The sequence below is a fragment of the Pagrus pagrus genome (assembly GCF_965226575.1).
Source record: "Pagrus pagrus genome assembly, chromosome: 12".
Taxonomy (NCBI): Eukaryota; Metazoa; Chordata; class Actinopteri; order Spariformes; family Sparidae; genus Pagrus; species Pagrus pagrus.
This window is the reverse complement of record NC_140196.1, coordinates 17,297,532-17,316,201: the sequence shown is the minus strand read 5'-3', so window position 1 is coordinate 17,316,201 and position 18,670 is coordinate 17,297,532. Positions and strand designations below refer to the sequence as shown.

The 18,670-nt window shown below is 39.1% G+C and overlaps 1 protein-coding gene across 1 annotated transcript; it reads left to right on the top strand.

Moving 5' to 3' along the window:
* The first annotated feature begins 604 nt into the window (after positions 1-604).
* miga1 (mitoguardin 1) lies at positions 605-16,344 on the top strand. The gene is made up of 16 exons (XM_084368965.1): positions 605-758; positions 2,742-2,898; positions 5,701-5,872; positions 6,805-6,923; positions 7,151-7,283; positions 7,544-7,680; positions 9,268-9,391; positions 9,513-9,613; positions 11,832-11,941; positions 12,066-12,138; positions 12,389-12,475; positions 12,558-12,656; positions 12,750-12,884; positions 13,143-13,196; positions 13,385-13,501; positions 13,895-16,344. Exons 2-16 carry the CDS (start codon positions 2,800-2,802, stop codon positions 14,111-14,113), a joined length of 1,779 nt encoding a protein of 592 aa, XP_084225091.1. The 5' UTR covers positions 605-758; positions 2,742-2,799; the 3' UTR covers positions 14,114-16,344.
* Positions 16,345-18,670: the final 2,326 nt, after the last annotated feature.

Sequence of the window (18,670 nt, the reverse complement as noted above, 5' to 3'; positions counted from 1 at the left end):
TTGGTGTTAATCCCTTTCTCTTCCCATTTTAGTCAAAAGTATCTAAAAGTATTTTGATGACCTTGTTTGTAAGTAAACAGGAGGAAAACACATAAGACATGGTGGCAATAATATTAACCTTAGAAATAATAAGTGCTTTTACAGTAAACAATGCTTCTTTTAAAATAAAAAAATGGTGACAAGAATGGTAACCAATACTGGTAAATGTGTGCAAGTCAAAAATTCTGAGATACCAAAGCATGTTTTTTTACTTTCTAAGACAAAATCAAGGCACAATAAGTCAAAATGTTGTCTTAGTAAGTCAAAATAAATATATCTTAGTCATTTTTATGAGATAACAAATCAAAAGATTGGCTTGTAAATTAGAATTATGTGATAGGAAGTCGAAGATATCAGATGATTAGTTAAAATGATGACATTTTTTTTTAAAAAGAAGGGTAAAATGTAAATGGATGCTGTTTCTACATGTTTATTATACTTATCTCTGTGATAAAAGCCTCCACTGTAATACCTGAGAAAGCCGAGTGGGGGCGCGGAAGCTCCACAAAGTTGACATGGAGCATGCTTTTATTTTGAAAGCCACGCTGGATGGGCGCGTACTGCCGCTCGAGTCCTTCACTCGGCAGCAGCTGAGGTCAGCGGGAGGAGCGGAGGACTTACCGGGAGGAGAGGCTGTGGAGGAAACCTTTAAATGTACCGGTGATATCAGCTTTACTATCTGCGTGTCATTTTCAGTTAGGAAACACTCAGCAGAATTGGTGAGTTCATGTGTTGGACTGTTTAATTCAAGCCGCTGTGACAAATTCAGCTAACGCTGCTAACCGTTATTAGCCTCGTTAGGTAAGTTAGCCGTTAGCTGTTCAGCCAGGCCAGTAACAGTTGAGTGCTATCATTTTCAATCCATGTGCTAATATTACAAACCTGACAGACTGTCTCAGAGCTGGGATGCTGCTCTTATTCATGTCAGTATTTTTCTCCCCGAGAAAACCCGCTGAAATCCTTGAAACAAACAGCTAATTTACTGAAAGATGTTTTGGTATTGTGCTAATGAATGAAAGCTAAAACTTTGGATGTTTCACTCTTTGTTGTAACAAGACAATGCAAGTTTATTGTATACCAGAGAGGCAAATTCAGTGTGTCACATAAGGCATATAGAAGTATTACAACAACATTTAATACACACTGGAGAAATATATTATCAGTTGTAATAGAATAGTGATGTAAAATACAATGCCATAACTTACAAGTTGGCACAAGAAACATAGGAATATTTTCCCCAAAATTGAATAAGGGAAATAAATGTACAGTAGAGAAGTGGGGTAACATTGATGCTCAATACTTAATTCACTCTGCAAATAATGTCTTTTGCAAGTTAGAAATGTCTGTTGTTTTGAATCTTGATGTACTGGATTGTTATTGGTTTAATGCAGAAATTCAGGAAAGGACTAAATGAACTATTTCCTATTGTTTACTTGTCAGTAGCATATCCATGTTTTAAGGCAGTCTGTCTGTGCTTCTACAAATTCCAATGCAGACCTACTGTTTAGATGTAATATGTCATTTACGTTAAAAGTGCAATATGTAGTTTTGGGGAAAACATTTTAATCAGAAGAGAAAGATCTTCATTGACTGATTTTTTGAAGCCCTAACAAACTAAATAAACAATCTCTCTAAATTTTAATGACCGAATAAATTCAATAAACAAAGGACAACACGATTTCATACTGTCTTACGTACATGTTTATATTTGGCAGACCCTGCCAACTTTCTAGCTTATTTATTCAGTAATGCAAAAACTAAATATTTCTGAATTTGTGTTATGACCCCAGCCTTGTGTTATGTTTGAATTTCTTCTCCAAAACTACATATTGTCCTTATAACAAAATGGTAACTTGAAATAAATCAGTATATAACATAAATCACTAAAACTGTAACATTACTTAAAGGTGAACTTTATGTATGTAAGCAGGACCCTTCTAAGAAGCTTCCTTTTCTAGCATCCAACAGTGTTCTGGGACTGTATTCTCCTCCAGGATGGCTTGTTTATATGGAAATATATCAGTAAACTATTTCTGAATTTGTATTATTAACGCATAATATTGTAAATATTTACCATCTGAGTTCAATTTCTTTTGAGACATAGAATCAACATTTTGTCAGGTTGTGACCTGGCTTGACATGGAATAATCATCCATGTGATGAGCCACATGAGTGTCTTGTGCAAACTTAATTGGATGTTGCATGTTGTCTTGTCAGGTGGATATTTAGCAGCTTAGAAGATGTGCACCCTTCTATAGTGCGTGACTGTGTTTACAGAAAGCAATACTGTGTTTGCACAAAGATAAAGCCTCTAATTTTCTTATGTGCTCAGACAGCCATTCTGTTCAGGCAGGTATGTTGTAAGGCACAGTTTGAAGTACCTTTGCACTTCATATCTTTGCTGGTTGTGTTGATGATTTGTGCCTGACGCATGCATTTGACAGACTGTCTTCGGTCTTTCATGATAGTTTAAATGCAATTAATAATTGGGGAAGTTGATGAAACATTTTATATAATCAGAACATTTATTCATTTATGATATTTTTTAACAATATCTAAGTGGCTGATCAGCCAACCTCTACATAGGTTAAGCAGTTGCACATACAGTATGTCAGAGGCTTTATGTAATATCGTCATTATATCCCTCCTGAGCCGCCCAGGTTAAATCCTTGCATGTCACTCGCTCCTGTCATCCCCTTCAGCTCCAGCAGAATGGTGATGAGGATAAGAGAGTTGCCAAGTCATGGATAGATCGCCACAATGACACATGAGACCCTCACAAACTCCCAGCTGTCTGTCAAGGCCGCTGCCCTGCGCATGGTTGACCTACCGCTGTCCGTGTACGGCTCCCTGGCACAGGTGAGGGTGTGTTTGAAAGTGGTTGGTCAACAGTTTTGTTATTGGGATTTATGAGAGGGAAGGTTGTTGATGGTGCAGTTGCACTTTCAGGTTCTTTCCCGTTTTCTCAACTGTTTTGCAAACATTGACTGTGTTTCTGTTTCAATTTGACATGTCCAGCTATTTGTTCATGCCAACGATAGGGCCAAACGTGTCAAATTGAAACAGAAACACAGTCAATGTTTGCAAAATACGGGTTGCTGTTCCTACAAATAGCTTTTTTTACTAGCAATTGATAATATTTTAAGCAAATATCTAGCAGTTCCTTACATCTCCTTTAGAAGAAAGACAGACATAAAGTAACAATAAACTTGGAGGGACTTCCCGAAACACAGTAACGTTCTGGCAAAAATATGTGAGTGATCTGCATCAAAAGATCCACACTGTCTCCAATTTTAGGTGTAACAACAACAGCAAATTCAAATGTTTTCAGGAGAATGATTTCCATATTTGTTAATCATGTTTTCTTAGCACTCAGTTCTCGCTCAGAAATTACTGTAAACTATACAAATTAAAGCCCTACTACATTTAATTCTTACATGTCAGACAATCTCTAGACTTGTCTCATAGTTGTCATTATCCAGTTAAGTGTGAATCAGGGGACATAAACACAAGTAATGTGACCTCACAAATGGCTAGATTATTGGATACACCTTTGGTTATTAGTTAGCTTGCATTGTGGAAAATGTAACCCCTCACCCCCTTCATTATGTGCTCCTTTACGTCCTCATGTGCAATGCATGCTGTTTCTGCTGGTAAACAGGATATACAAACATGGAGACCTGCTCAACCAAACTTTCCGGTGCTACAAGTATTCAAAAGTTTTACTGACCTTCTTTTAACCAGTTATGTTACACAATACGTTTCTTTTTTCCTTTTTGTACTTCATTAATCGCGGCGTTATCGGAAATGCATCTGCATGTGGCAGAGTGAGTTGTCTGAAGGTCAGATGTTACTGAATTTGGCACAACTCCATTCACTGTGCTCCCTCTAAGCTGGTTAGGAAGGTCTATGGCTGTGTCTGTTTACATGTACAGTACTACTACATGTTTGAGCAGTGCAGCTAACATCTTTTGTATGATGGAAAGATACTCGCCAGCAGCTGAGCTTGATACTGTTGCTGATTAGAATGTGTAAAAGGGTTCATTTGATATGGGCATAGAGGACAGCCAAAAGCCAGTGTGTGGCTTTCCATGAGCATGAATATTGACTGCACAGTTTGAATACTGTTGTAATAAAACTTCAGTATCATACTTGAGTAGTAATGTGTCTTTATGGATATTTAACCAAACTGGAAGAACTGTTAGTAAAATCCACAAAAGTTAAAGCTCATTTAAAACTTTTGTTCTCAAAAAATCAACAATGTTGAACGTGATCTTTCTGAAAGTGCAAATTTAAAAATTGTCCAACATCTGAGACCTTTTATTATAAATGGACATAAATGTCAGTTTTTCATTAAAATGTTAAGCGAATGCTGTTCATACTTAGCAAGTATACATAATAAGCACAAAAAGAAGTGCACTAAAACTCCTCAGTTACTGTAATGTTTCCACTTTTAGGTGTGAACATTTTGTTTGTTGGTGTTCACTTTTCCTTTGCTGGATAGTCTCCAATATTTTCTCTGAGGGACCCTCATGTTACAGTGTTTATGAGTAGTGCATGAGGACAGTGTGTGGCCAGAGTCACGTAGCAGATCTGGATCTGGTAGGAGCATGACCTGACATGTGTGAATAGCAGGAACGGAAACGGCATGGAAACACTGCAGGCCTGTAACACCATTCAATCATCCCAGTCCATTTTCAAAAAAGTCAATATTATGGCTGTTGTCATCGCTCCTAAATCAGTGTTTATGTAATCGTCAGTTGTAGGGAATGTGCAGCAGTGTGTCTGTGTGGATAATCTCCCTCGTCATTCAGTGTTTCTGTCTATAGCCCCCCCACGGCCATGCACGCTATCTGAAATGGATTCTTTGAAATCTAAATGACAGGCTGGTAGCTGATTCTCAGCTCTGTTTGTTACATCATCGCTATCCAGAATATTTTGAGTGATCCATCCTCAGATGAACTCCCATCAGACAGGACATGTATTCTGTGTTGTGCATGATGTAGTCCCTCCTAGTCTTTTTCCCAACCTTTTTGTTGGTCATTATTAGGGTTGCACGATATGTATTTTCTTCAGCTGATACTGATAACCTATAGTTACCTGCTTCTCATGGCCAATATCGATAAGATATCCAATAATTTTACATTTTTGTACTTTAAAAAGGATCCTAACCTGTAGTTTATGCACATCTGAATGTTAGAAAACTAAGTTGTAGTGAGCTAAGATGGATGATTTAAGATTACATAGCTCTAATAACATTTGTCCTGTTAAAACTTTTTCTTTCCTCTCTGAGCCCTTATTATGGAACATCTGTAAAACTACTTCTACAAAGGTTTTTACAACTGTAAAAAATGTCAACACCCATGGTGACATTTTTGGCAAAAATCACATCATCATTTTTATCTAATTTTTTTCTTCAGTGAAATTGAAATGTAAAACTTCTGACTGACTCCCTCAGTCAGAAAAAGTGATAATTTAATCAAAAGATGTTAAAATACAGAGCATGAGCATTAGTTTGATCAGAGTTTCTTTTTTTCTTATTTTTTTTTGGCCTGCCCTAAACTAACCAAAAAGAGAAGAAACCAAGTTGCTGCTCAGACTTCTTTTTAAGATGCATAAACATTTAAAATCAAACTTTTTCTCCCTCCACTTGTCCTCCAGGTGAGTGTCAGCACAGGCACCAAGAAGCTGGTGGCAGCCACTGCCTTCGGTGCTTTCTCACTTCTCTTCCTTGCACGCCACTTCCAGAGGAGGAAGGGCAGAAAGAAGACTCACTCGCCTCAGTGGGAGCAGGCTGGCTTTGAATTTGCCTTCCCAGCCTTAGCAGAGAACGGTAAAACTCACTGACACTGTGATATTTTTTTCCTCTCACCCAGCAGGCTCTCTGGCCTGTGATCTCTTCTTAGTAGGTTAGCTCAGTTGCGGGTTTGTGATATAATCAGACTGGCATGTTGGACTGCTTCTGTATTATCATGAACTGAATGCTTTAACTCATTTAATCTCACTTAGGAAGATTTGCGGCCTGGGGTTAGAGTTTCAAAGAGAAATTTACAGAAACACAGGATTAGATGGAGTCAAATGACAAACAGTGACAGGAGAGTATATTTGCAAAGCCAACTCTGTTTCTTTATATGCGAACATCAGTTAATCTAACACCTGTGGTAATGGCTAAAGATGATATGATTGCTCTTGCTGAAGCTGGAATTTGACCCAAGAGAGAAATACATTTGAATTAACGTGTAATACAGCATGAACAGAATGATAAACATGGATACAGGTAGTCAGAAATCAATATTCAGAAAAAAACAAAGTGCCGTGTGACCTCCAGCCTCAGTAACTTCTTGAGACTCTTTAAATGTTAAATGTGTTTGCAGAGTTGGACTGTTGCTTTTTTTCTCAAAATGTGTCCCTGCTGGCCCCCGTGCACTCTCTGAATGTGAGCAAATCAAATAAAATCTCTACAAACAGATGCTGTATAAAGTACATGGACAAACTGAAACAGCTGTCCGATGCAAGTATGAGTATAAATTTGGTTTGTGAAAAATAATCAGAGCTTGAAGCTGTTTTTATAAACCAACTCTCAGCAGCAGGTGAGCCAGAGAGTAAATTATTAAAACGGGGCAGTGACGCAAACGTAAGAGTCGTGCAGTTGGCAAACATTGTTTATTCATTGTGTAACTCTGCTACATGCTCATGCAGCGTGATCCCTGTATTCACATCTATCTCATAAAAGTTATCCCTGAACTCTCATCTCTATCTGCCCAGATAACACCAGTCAAAACATCACTCTCACCCTCAACTCCAAGAATGGCTGCTCCTCTGGTCTGGTTGTCACGACAGGAGACTACAGGAAGCTGTCTGGGTCTCTGCTCAGCCTGGCCTCGGTAAGACATTTTTAATGTAAAAAATCCAAACCAGTCCTCTGTTGCATTGTTGTACCTGGTACAGCACAGTTTCAGTAAAGATTGGATGTTTTCACTTTCTCATGTCAGATGTGAGATCTCCTTTCTGGACATGCAGAGTTGATTGGGTTGATGTGCTTTGTGTTTGTGGTGAGATGCTGCTTCCATTACTTGAAAGTTATCTATGTTCTTCTGCCGTGGCTTTGCAGGTAAAAAGCATGAACTCATCCAGCAGCAGCACCTGCGCCAATGAATCCACCTGTTGGGACCGAGCGGGGGAAGCTGACCTCTGCAGTTTGGTCAACTTACCTGTCACCACACCTGAAAACCTCTACCTTATGGGTAAAGATAGTTAAACGCTAGTGTTTGTAAATAGAAAGGACAATGAGCCTCATGATAAATGTGTTGGAATTGTGGAAGTTTTTTGGTGCTTTGTTTCAAGATGAAGCTTTTGAGTTATGAGATTTTGTGTGTGTGTGTGTGTGTGTGTGTGTGTGTGTGTGTGTGTGTGTGTGTGTGTGTGTGTGTGTGTGTGTGTGTGTGTGTGTGTGTGTGTGTGTGTGTGTGTGTGTGTGTGTGTGTGTGTGTGTGTGTGTTTGCAGGTATGGATTTATTTGAGGAGGCTCTGAGGCGGTGGGAAGAAGCGTTGACATTCAGGAGCAGGCAGGCCGAGGACGATGCCAGCTGTGCGTCCGTCAAAACTGGAGCTGGAGACGCCATCGCTGAGCAGGGCATGGAGGTGAACACACCAACACACTTATGATTTGTATCCAAATGTAGTGTAACACCAGGCTCAATCAGGATAGATGTGAAGGAGTCAGCCAAATGATGCATTTCAGATGTTTGTCAGGAGGCATTTTATAAAAATTGATAGTGTTCAAACTGTTACTGGCTCATGAAGACATTAATGTGTCAGTAAATAAATAAATAAAATAATTGGCAGCGTCTACCTCATCCTGGGACCAAAGAGTTGGTGTATCAATTCAAGCTCTGCCAGCATTTTCTCTTCTCTTGTCCGTGTTCTCTCCCTTTTATACCAGACGAAGGTAGAGAGGAATAAACTGCTCACAAAGCTGCACTACAAGTCGCATATATGAATAACCAGACAACCCACCTGTGTCACAGAGTTTAGATTATATAACAGCTAACTCATTGGCTAGCTAACCTGGTTGGAACCTGGTTTTGGATTAGTGTGGGTCAAATGGTTACGCTCGGGCACCCAAACATACGTCTATTCTGCTGCGAAGGATATCCCCCGCTCAGGTGTGCCTCTTTAGAAAGCTTGTTAATAATTAGGTCATGGGGGATTCTCAAGAAACACCTAAAAGACTTAATAGGATTTGACTAATGTTTCTCCCCCAGCTATCACTTCTTTTACTCTCTTTAGGTCGTTTCACTTGAATTAGTTCATGTTGGTAGGTTGTAGCCATCACTTTCAAACAGATTTAATGAATAATTTATCAAATCATTTAAATACTGATAGCAAATCAAAATCCATCTGAATTTACAGGGCCTGCAATTAGCTTGATTTTGAGGCCATTTTTCTCCAAAATAATGTTGCAGGAGTCTTATAATATTGCTTTGTAAATGTAGCCTACCTCTTTTATGAAAGCTAACTGATGGCATTTAACACTTTTGAGAAGTTCTACTCTAATAACTCAGTCTTTGTTTTTATAGAACTTATTAAATGGGTAATATTAGACTGCAAATTGCTCATGACATACTGCCAAACAGACTTTGGCGCTAATGGGCTCTCTGAAGTTCGTTTCAATTTTAAATGTGTTTTCTTTGATGCTCGTCAGGATAATTGATGTTAACTCATACAATAATAAATCTAATTTTTGTTCAAAAGATGACAATTCGTGCAACTCCTCGTCTTTGAATCATCTTTGAAGTATTTCATAAAACCATCCAATTTCTTAAGCTGCTAACACAGCTGGTGCGTGTAGCGCCTGATTGGTGCCACTGTTTGTAGAACGTTGTAGTGATTAAAGAGCTTTCACCCTTTTAAGTTCATACTTGCTGGAGAACCAATAATCATCAAACCCCTGTATTCCCCAAAAACAAATAATAAAAGTTGATCACGTTGCACCTTGTCCTCAGCTAAATTACACAAAGCATCCCACACCAGCGGATTCTTTAGACTTGCCCCATGCATTCGGGTCACAGACTTCACCATCATGACAAATGCAAGAAGAGAGTTGGTCCACTGTTGCAAAGTCAAGGAATGGGGCGGTTTTCACCTCAAGGCCAAAGTGGATGAAAGTAGGATCTGCTTCAGGGCTTTGTGAGTCATATTTCTATAGTTGAACTTTTTTGTGTTCAGGATGTCATCAGTGCGGAGTTCATCCACAGGCTGAAGTCTCTGCTGCAAAGAGCTTACAGCCTCCAGGAGGAATTTGAGGGAGTGTTGTGCATGTCAGAGCCCTCATCCCACAGCAACAGCCAGGGTGAGTCACTGTTTATACTCAATATTATGTAATTTCCATGATAACCAGATGGTTTAATGATATGTGCACCCGTACGATGCTGTATTATGCAACACATTATAAGGATTATTCTCCATCACAGATAAAATGGCAGACATTTTGGGCAGAGAGGATCTGGACGACGCCTGTCTGAGGGACAGCATCAGCATCGCCTCCACTGACTCATTTGTGTCTGCTGCTGAGGTGAGGAGTACTCTTTAGTACTGCAGCTAGGATTATTTTCATTATTAATTATTGTGCGGCTTATTTATACCATTAATCGATTAATAATTCAGTCTATAAAATGGCAACAACTTCTGTTGTCCAACTAACAGTCCGAAGCCTAATGTCCTTTTTGAAAAGAAATTGTACATCAGAGCAAGTCAAAAAGGACCAGATATAAAAATTATTATTGCAAATATGAAGTGAATTGTTCGATTCACTTCAAGAGCCTTGTATTGATATCATACAACATGTTGTTTAAACTGTAAATGGGGCACAAAACATGACAATAACATCAGTAATAATAAGTAAGTTGTTGATCTCATTATCTTGCAAAAAAACCTGGATTATAAGATAAAAACAATCATGCAGGTGCCTCTTGTTGGGATACAGATGAAACTAATACTGAAGCTGTAATACTAATGTAGATTCTACAGAACTGAAGTGAACACTAGTGTAAAAAATAAGATGCTCCATAGTCCCACAGATGAGCACCAGAGTGGCAGTGGAAGAGAAACAAACATTTAAATCTCAAACCATCTTAAGCGTCACACCTACAACCAGTTCACAGCAGGAGTTTGATTCAAATAGCTTTGATCCTCCTGTAAGTTCACCACCCGGGTTTTTACCAGTACTCAGCTGATCTCCTTTACTCGTTAAGTCAGCGTGGGGGCTCAAGCTGAGTATCCGGTGCCACTGGTGCTCTTGACCCTCATTTTACAAAAATAAACTGGTAGGTACGAATCATTGATTTGTTCACTGAAGCTAAATTCCTTGAAATGCAGCTGAAATGTCGATAACATGTTCATATAAAGGTGTTTATGTGCCCACCTGCTGAAAGCTAAAGGTGCTAATTATCTCTACCAGGATTGGGTGTTAAAATGTACAGTACACATCATTTGATGTAAATGGTTGTTAAGGTGTCAAACTTACTTGGAGCTACAGTCAAGTAAATGTGTTTAAAAGTCATAAAAAGGTTGTAAATCAATGTATTTGTGCCCTCAAACCAGTAAGTGTTTAACAGGCAGAGCTCCTCGCAGTCAAACTGGGTCATTTATACTCAGTGAGTCACTATAAATAGACTTTCAACATTCCTCAGTATACAGCATACAGCCTGCTCTCGCCCTGCAGCTCACTTCACTATAGCTTCCATAAAGCACAGCAACATGGAGATGACAGATTTCTAACAGAGTTCAAAACGACTCAATTGAAGAATTAATAACAGCAGATGCCTTGTAGTTCTTTAACAAAACAATAAAAAATTGACTTCTACACATTACATCAGGTTTATCTGTCAGATGAAAATACAGAGAATAATATATCAGACAAAACTGACATTGTATATTTTGGTAATATTATATGATAAATCTTAAATCGGACTAAATCATGTTATATTAGACAGACGCCTCTTGAACATTGGGAACTTTGTGAGTTTTGCTTTTGTATCATTCAGCAAAAATGTTGTAGCAGGACGTGTTTGAGTTAATTTGCCACACTTGAAATTGCACATCCTGCGATGTGACTTTTGTTGAAGCGTACATTGCGATGACGATGCTGAAACGATATATTGTGCAGTCCTGATACAGCTCATTCAGGATATGCATCTCAAATGGGGTTATTGCAGCAGTTTGTAACACACAGGGAAAAAGTAGTCTGGTTGTAATAAGAAACACACCTACTTTCAAACATTATGAAGAACTGAGGTAGTAACAGGTTTTTGGATATGCACAAATATCGCGAAACCCACCCACCGCAACAAGGTGGTTGAACGAATGAAAGACGGAAGCTGTGACTATTTATGGCTGAATGTGAACAGGACAGCTCCTGTAACATTCATCTCCTTTAGTCATGTACACAGCTTTGTACGGTTATTGCCTTTTCCAGAATAAGGGCAAAAAACATATTTTGCGCATGTAAACAGTCTGATATCTCCTTGTCAAGCACCTGTTAAAAAACCTTTTGGGATGTTTGTACCTCTTCTTCGTCTTCAAATGTTTTGATGTCAGCCATCAAAATCCAAAAGCTTTCTATTTTTGTATGAATGTTCAAGACTTAGAGGAACATACTGCATTAAGAATAAGAAGCATGACTTCTTTTTCTCTTTGGCTGCATCTAATTTCACTGTTAATCTCTCTACCAGGAATGGGATTGAAATGATCATTATTCAGTCAACCATAATCTCTGTCTGTGTTTGTATTAGCTGTCTGAGCACCGAGAGCTGAGGAGCGTCTTGGCTCTTGGTCATCACCCTTTCTACGAGGAGGCGCTGCAGATGGCCGAGGATGGAAAGATCTCCTGCAGGGTGCTGCGGTACTTAAACTAATCACTCTAATAGACGTGAAATACAGAGAACTTACATTCCTGGAACAAGCTGTGTGATGACACAATTTGGGTTATTTTTCATTCTGGTATTTTTCTTCATTTTCATTCTCAGGACTGAGATGCTAGACTGTTTTGGGGATATAGATTTCCTTGCGAAGTTGCACTGTGTGCGGCAGGCATGTCAGGTACAGTATAACCTTGGAAACGTAATGTATTGGATTTAATACACCAAAAGATAATCTAGCCTTCCAGATGGTTGTTTTCAGTTATTTTTTAACGGTCTATCATTCTAAACAAGATTTATATATAGACAGAAATGCAGCAAACCAGCCATTTAATGCACTCACTTAAAGAATTCTAGTTTTCAGTATTTTTGCACCGTTAAAGTAAGTAAAGGATCTGTTTTGACTAGTGTCTGTTTGTTTTTTTCTCCAGCTCATTTTGTGCGAGAGAACGACCAGAATGTTTCTGGCCGAAACTGGAAAGAAAATACTGTCTTCCATTATTGTGAAAGCTCAGAAGGTACGACTGAAGCCATAACTAGTGAAGATGATACACCTTCAGTGAGTGCTTCCCTTCCTAACAGTCATCGTTTGGTTTTCAGAACCCGAACAGATTCGAGGAAGTGTTTGAGGAGATGATTTCGTTCCTGGAGCACACAGAGCACTGGGAGAACACAGAGGTGGAGCTGGCAACACGAGGGGTAATGTCCGACTTCTGCTGTCTAGTGACAAGTTGTAATAAACAACCTCTCTTCTTCTTTTCATTTATAACGTCTCAAACTCATTCTCTCCAGGTGAAGCACTTGAACTTCTATGATATAGTGCTAGACTTCATCCTGATGGACTCATTCGAGGACCTGGAGAATCCACCAATCTCCATCCAGAACGTGATCAACAACCGCTGGCTCAACAGCTCCTTCAAGGAGACAGTGAGTGAAGTTTCTTCTGGAAATTAGTCTTCTGAAATGAGATGCAATTATTTATTGCAATACTTAGATGATTATACTGACATTGACTTTTTACAGAAGAGTAATACTAAAACCTTCCAGATAAGAATGCTGCCTTGGTGTATGTAAAATGTAGAGTTGGTTTGAAAAGGCCAAATTGAGGGTTAAAAAATAGGTTTTTATATTTTTCTGAGATACTGACTTTTATTTTAAGATGATTAATCTGTATGTATTTCACAGGCTGTGGCATCAAGTTGTTGGTCAGTGATGAAGCAGAAGAGACAACACATGAAGGTACAACAGCTTCTAAATGTTTCTGATGAACAGGCCTGTGATGGCTGGATAGACACTTAAGATATCAGTCTCAGTGCTTCACCGCTTCTGTCACCTTTATTTTAAGTCCTACATTTTATTTATTCCACATGTATTAGTTGCCATTAGTTTTTGTCAGGATATCTTGAGTAATCTCTGTTGCGTTGCAGGTGACGGACGGCTTCATCGCCCATTTCTACGCTGTGTGTGAACAGATCAGCCCTGTTCTCGCCTGGGGTTTCCTGGGGCCCAAGAGCTCCCTGCACGACTTCTGCTGCTTCTTCAAGGTCAGTCTCAGCACCGGGAAATATTGTGATGCCAGCCAGAATCCTACTCCTGAAGTTAGCACTGTATCCATGTAGGACACACAGATTTCAGGTTTTGCAGATTGTTTCTCATAAAGTATTGATTTTAAAATTAATTTAAACTGATTCAATAACAGATTTGCACCATAAATTAAAGGTACAGTGTGTTGGATTTAGGGGAATATTTTGGCAGTAGTGAAATGTAATATTCATGTTTTTTTCATTTGTGGAAAATCAACTGAAACTAAGAATTGTGTTTTTGTTACCATACAAATCTTTTATATCTACAGAGGCTGCCATTTTTCTGCAGTAGCCCCAAAAAGTGGAGTGTTCCTGTTCCAAAAATGCTCACATATTGTTTATTTTCTCCTTCAGGATCAGGTGCTGCACTTCCTCAAGGACATTTTCGACCTGGACAAAGTGCGTTACTCCTCAGTGGAGAGTCTAGCAGAAGACATGCTCCACCTGCTGCACCGGCGCTCTGAACTGTTGCTGGCCTACCTGGGAGCCGACTCCCTGCGTCCCGTCAACAGCTGCAACCCTCCACAGGTACAGCTGGTGCCCAGCGCCCTGCTGGAGGCGCGGGTGCAATGAGTGATGGGACGTCATCGTTAAACACTACACGCATGGAGATCTCAGCATTTATTCAAGGATGAAGTCAGACCAAAGAAAACTTATCAGTAGGTAGGTCTGAATGACTTGACTCTCCACCCGCCTGGTGCATAAAACTGGTTAAACCAAACGCTCATCCAACGTAAAAATGTCACGAGGTCTGAAATCCACCCATCACATCTCCCATCATGCTGTGCACACTCATTGCTGTGGATCCATACTAACTGTACCAGTTGTCTGCCTTCACTTTATCATCCTCTCGTCACTGTGCCATGGCAGTGCACGTTAGTTTTTAAATATCATAGCAATAATATTTGTTACTTGCTGTGAGACTGGCATTAATTCTCGTGCAGTAGATATTACGCTGTGTGAATAAAGGCATATTTATTGCTGTTAAGAGCAATTTGTCTGAAAAAGAAAATATTTACATTATTTATTTTACTATACAGCTAAATGATGCAGGGTTTATTTTTTAGAAGTTGTAGTTTACCTGTTCGCTTCAGTGGATTGTGATCAGCTTCAAACATGCAGTAGTATGAATACAAATGTTGTATAATAGACTTTACCAGATATAGATTTATTAAATGCATTTTCACGTCTTGTTGAACATCAGCAATGCAAAACCATTAGATGTTCTTTGTGTCTTTGTTACCAGCACGTTGCCCAGAGAAATGTAAAATGACTCAGACTTGCTGTAAAAAGGGAAAGTTGTTTTTTGGCACTCACAAAGTCTCATGCAATAATTTAAATGAAGTCCAGCACATGCAGCCCACAGCCTACGAGGCTCTTAATCCCAGTGTATCAGCCACAGGGAATAAAAGATTATACACCACTATTATGTCATCCTACAGCTGTTAAACAACTTGTACCGCTCAGATTTTTATGACGGGCAAACACACAGGAAAGCCTTACCGTCGACGCACACGTTCAAACCTCGTGTTCATCACTGAATGTCAGTCTGAAGAGAAAGACTGCGATGCATTTATTGTCTGCTCTGATCAGTCACTGCCATGTACAGAACATGCACAACATTAACGCTTTGAGCAGTGGAGTTACTTCAGGAATGTGTTAAAGATAAAAATGCTACATAACTATTTAGAGATGATTGACTGCAGGATATTCCTCTTAAAGGACAACTCCACCTATTTTAACACATTTAAGTGTGTTTACAGGTCTTGTTGAGGAACACTGCATATGAAAACAATATAAAGCCTGTTGTGGCTCCAGAGGAAGCTGATAAAATGTCTCCAGGGATGCCCCTCAGTGGCCAAGTTGCATTGTGGGTAATATAGGCACCATGTTTTGAAAAAAGAAGACGAAAATGTGAAATTAACAGTGTTGTCTGCAGTGCATCGATTTTTATCATTGTTAAATTCTTCATAATGAGTCCAACAGCGTTATGAGACCAGTGGACTACTTTTCAAAACCTGGTCCCCAATTACCCACAATGCAAATTAGCCACTGTGTGACATCACTGCAGGCAATTTATCAGATGACATGCAAGCTTCCTCCAGAGCCACACAAGGCTTTGTAATACTTTACACATATGCAGTGACACTCCCCAAGACCGGTAAATGCACTTAAATGTGTAGAATTGGTGGAGTTACCCTTTGAAGGATACTTTCATATTCCTTGAGATCTTTCTTAAACACCAACATGCCCATATGTACCTTGAAATCTTCCGTTTGTGATTGATGGGGGACAAAATCCAGTCCTATCTCACTGGTTCAAGCTTAATAACTGAATATTCTTCAATTTTCATCATAGTCAGCTCGTTAGGTAACATTTCAACACATCACCATGGACTCCAGTAACCTGTGCTGGGCTTTTTGTGCCATTTGCTGACACACAGTATAATTAAATGATTAATCTTGAAAAGTTCTTTTATAGGATCTAGTTTACTTTCTGAAATCCAGTGGTGTTAGGACACATTAAGACCACTGGAACGTTAGAAGATCCTCATTCAGACTTCTGACGCCTCATTAACTTTAAGACTGAACAGACTGGTGGCTCAGGATTTTGTCCCCTTTTCTTTTATCATCACTTTAGAAAAGGATCTTTTCTTGGCCAGTATGAACAGCAGAAATGGTTGAAAAATTTCCGAACATGAGTATTGTTTTAAAGGAACTTATTTTGGCGTCAGAGAAGAAAATTTTACATTTGTGAGTTCACTTTGTTTTTGTGTACAAATAAAATAAACTGACTGTATTTGACATGTGTTTCTTTTTCCTCTTTAAACTCAAAACTAGATTAACAGCCTTGCGGTCGTATGCCTACATGAACCAGATGAGTTGCTGTTCCTGAGCTACGGCACTGAATTATAGCCACAACCTTTTTTGGAGGATTTCAACTTCTGAGAATTAAAGTCAGAATTCTGAGGCAAAAATATCTGAAGAAATTCCCTCCACATTTTTCAGATAACACATTCACAAGAATGGGATGCAAAGGAGGTCACAGTGACATTGACCTTTTACCACCAACTATTATCAGTTCATCCTCCAGTGGAGTTATGTGCCAAAATGAAATTGAAATATCCTCAATGCATTAGAGATATCATGTGCATAAAAAATGCCTCCAGCCATGGCTATTGCAGAGGCATGAAGTTTGTCATCCTCTACAGGTTAAAATAAAACTCTTGTAAATTAGTCTAATTTGTTTGTTACAACTTTATTAATGAACATGGCAACATTTCAACAGTTAATTCAGAAACAAAAACCAATAGCTTTGATAATATACACAGCACATGAAACCTTTTTACCTCTAAGGCATGCTCCTTGTTTAGTCTTCTACACCCCCACGACCTCTGTGTTGAAACACTGAGCATTTCACATGTACAGAGTGAACAGCCTCAAACAATAAGTGACCCTTTTAACTACAGAGAAGTGATTTAAAACTGATTAACCCCAGATTTACTGCCAATAAAAGTGCATATGTAATTGAAAGTTCATTAGTTCCTGTCCTCATCCAACTTTCTAAAGCACATTCCTACTGACTAACAGTTATTGATGAAGGCATTGAAGCGATTAAAAACAACCATCAGACAATAAAACAGTCAATCCGAGCTGGAAAACATGTATCTGACCAACAGTTTGCAATCACAGAATTTAAATTTCATTGCGTTGCTGTTTTTACCTTATCACTGGAGCTCTTGAACGGTCTACGTTCAGCAGTGGGAATGACTCAAAGGATTCCTCCATTTTGGGGACAAACTACGACAGGGCCTGATTCTATGACCTAAGCTTGCAGCATCCTCCAACACTGTGAGCGAGAAGTGAAGGCAGCAGCGTTTCAATAGTAGGTTTGCACTGCACTTGAGGGCAGATTCACACCACGACAGAGAAATTTAAAAAGATATTCATGTATTTCACCATTTTGACCTAACTGTTGAGCACATTGCTAACTTCTGACAGCAGTTTGCATGGCATGCAGTTGAATAAACCAGAATCAGAGATGTCTAGAGCATCGATTTCATGTCAGTCAGACTTACCAGGATGCAAAATTAAGGCTAGTATCAAATATTGAGCACATACGACAATGACAACATTTCCTCAGTAAGCCTATTCAACAACTTTTTCTCGGTAACAAGTCATACAGCTCATATCATGCAGTTCATTCATGAAAGCAGATCATCTTAAAAAGGGCTTAGAGATCCTGGACATTTCTTTACGACTAGGCATGAATGCATTGAGGCATGTTAAAGACACAGGTAAGCATTTCTTTTGCATGTATAATCAATCGGTCATGTCACTGGACAAAAACACTGGTTTCCTTAGGTTTCGCTTACCTGTGTTATTGCAGCAGAACCTAAGGTGCAAGGTCTGGGATGACACTGCAAAGATCAGATATATTGCACTGTTTGCCATCAGTGAACAATGCAGTCAAATATTTCTTTTTTTTTTGTTTACGTCTTAGAAATTAACAGCCTTTCACAACAGTGCTCATTCAGAAAATGTCAGAATCAATACTGAGCTAGTCAGAAGCACTTCCACTACTAGCATTCCACATGCTCATATAGGACATTAAAGTAATAACAGCAGAAACCTAAGCATGCTACACTGGAGTTATGCAGGAGGACTTGTTCTAAGCAATATTTTGCAATAAATGGCATTTAAAAACAGTCTCGACTAGACAATGGCACTTAGCAGATCAAGGAAAACGCAAAAAAAACCCACATGGACATCCTTAAACAGTTCCTACCGACAGTGTGACAGAGTGCTGACATTCAAACCCTCAGTTCAGAAATCCAACTACCTACACAAACAATCTACAGAGCATCAACATACTGTGAAGATTCAAAGTCTGAATGTTGTGGAGTCAAACAAGGGGAGACAAGTCTCAGAAACATGTGACTAAAGGACTATTATTCCTCTCCTCAGAACATTTCATACTTACCCAGAGACAGGGGGGGAAATGGCAATATTTGACAAAAATACTACATCGTTTGCAGTTTATAATGCATCAAAAATAGGCGGGTATCTCTCAAAGTCAGTCACAGTTTTGTACTTACAGTATAGGAGGGCTCAACTGATGGATGACGAC

Bases quoted from the DNA above. Each gene is read 5' to 3' on its own strand.
- miga1 (XM_084368965.1), top strand. From the start codon at position 2,800: ATGACACATGAGACCCTCACAAACTCCCAGCTGTCTGTCAAGGCCGCT. The intron at 12,139-12,388 runs GTACAGTATAAC...TTTTTTCTCCAG, and splicing joins GTGTGCGGCAGGCATGTCAG to CTCATTTTGTGCGAGAGAAC. The intron at 12,657-12,749 runs GTAATGTCCGAC...CATTCTCTCCAG, and splicing joins TGGAGCTGGCAACACGAGGG to GTGAAGCACTTGAACTTCTA.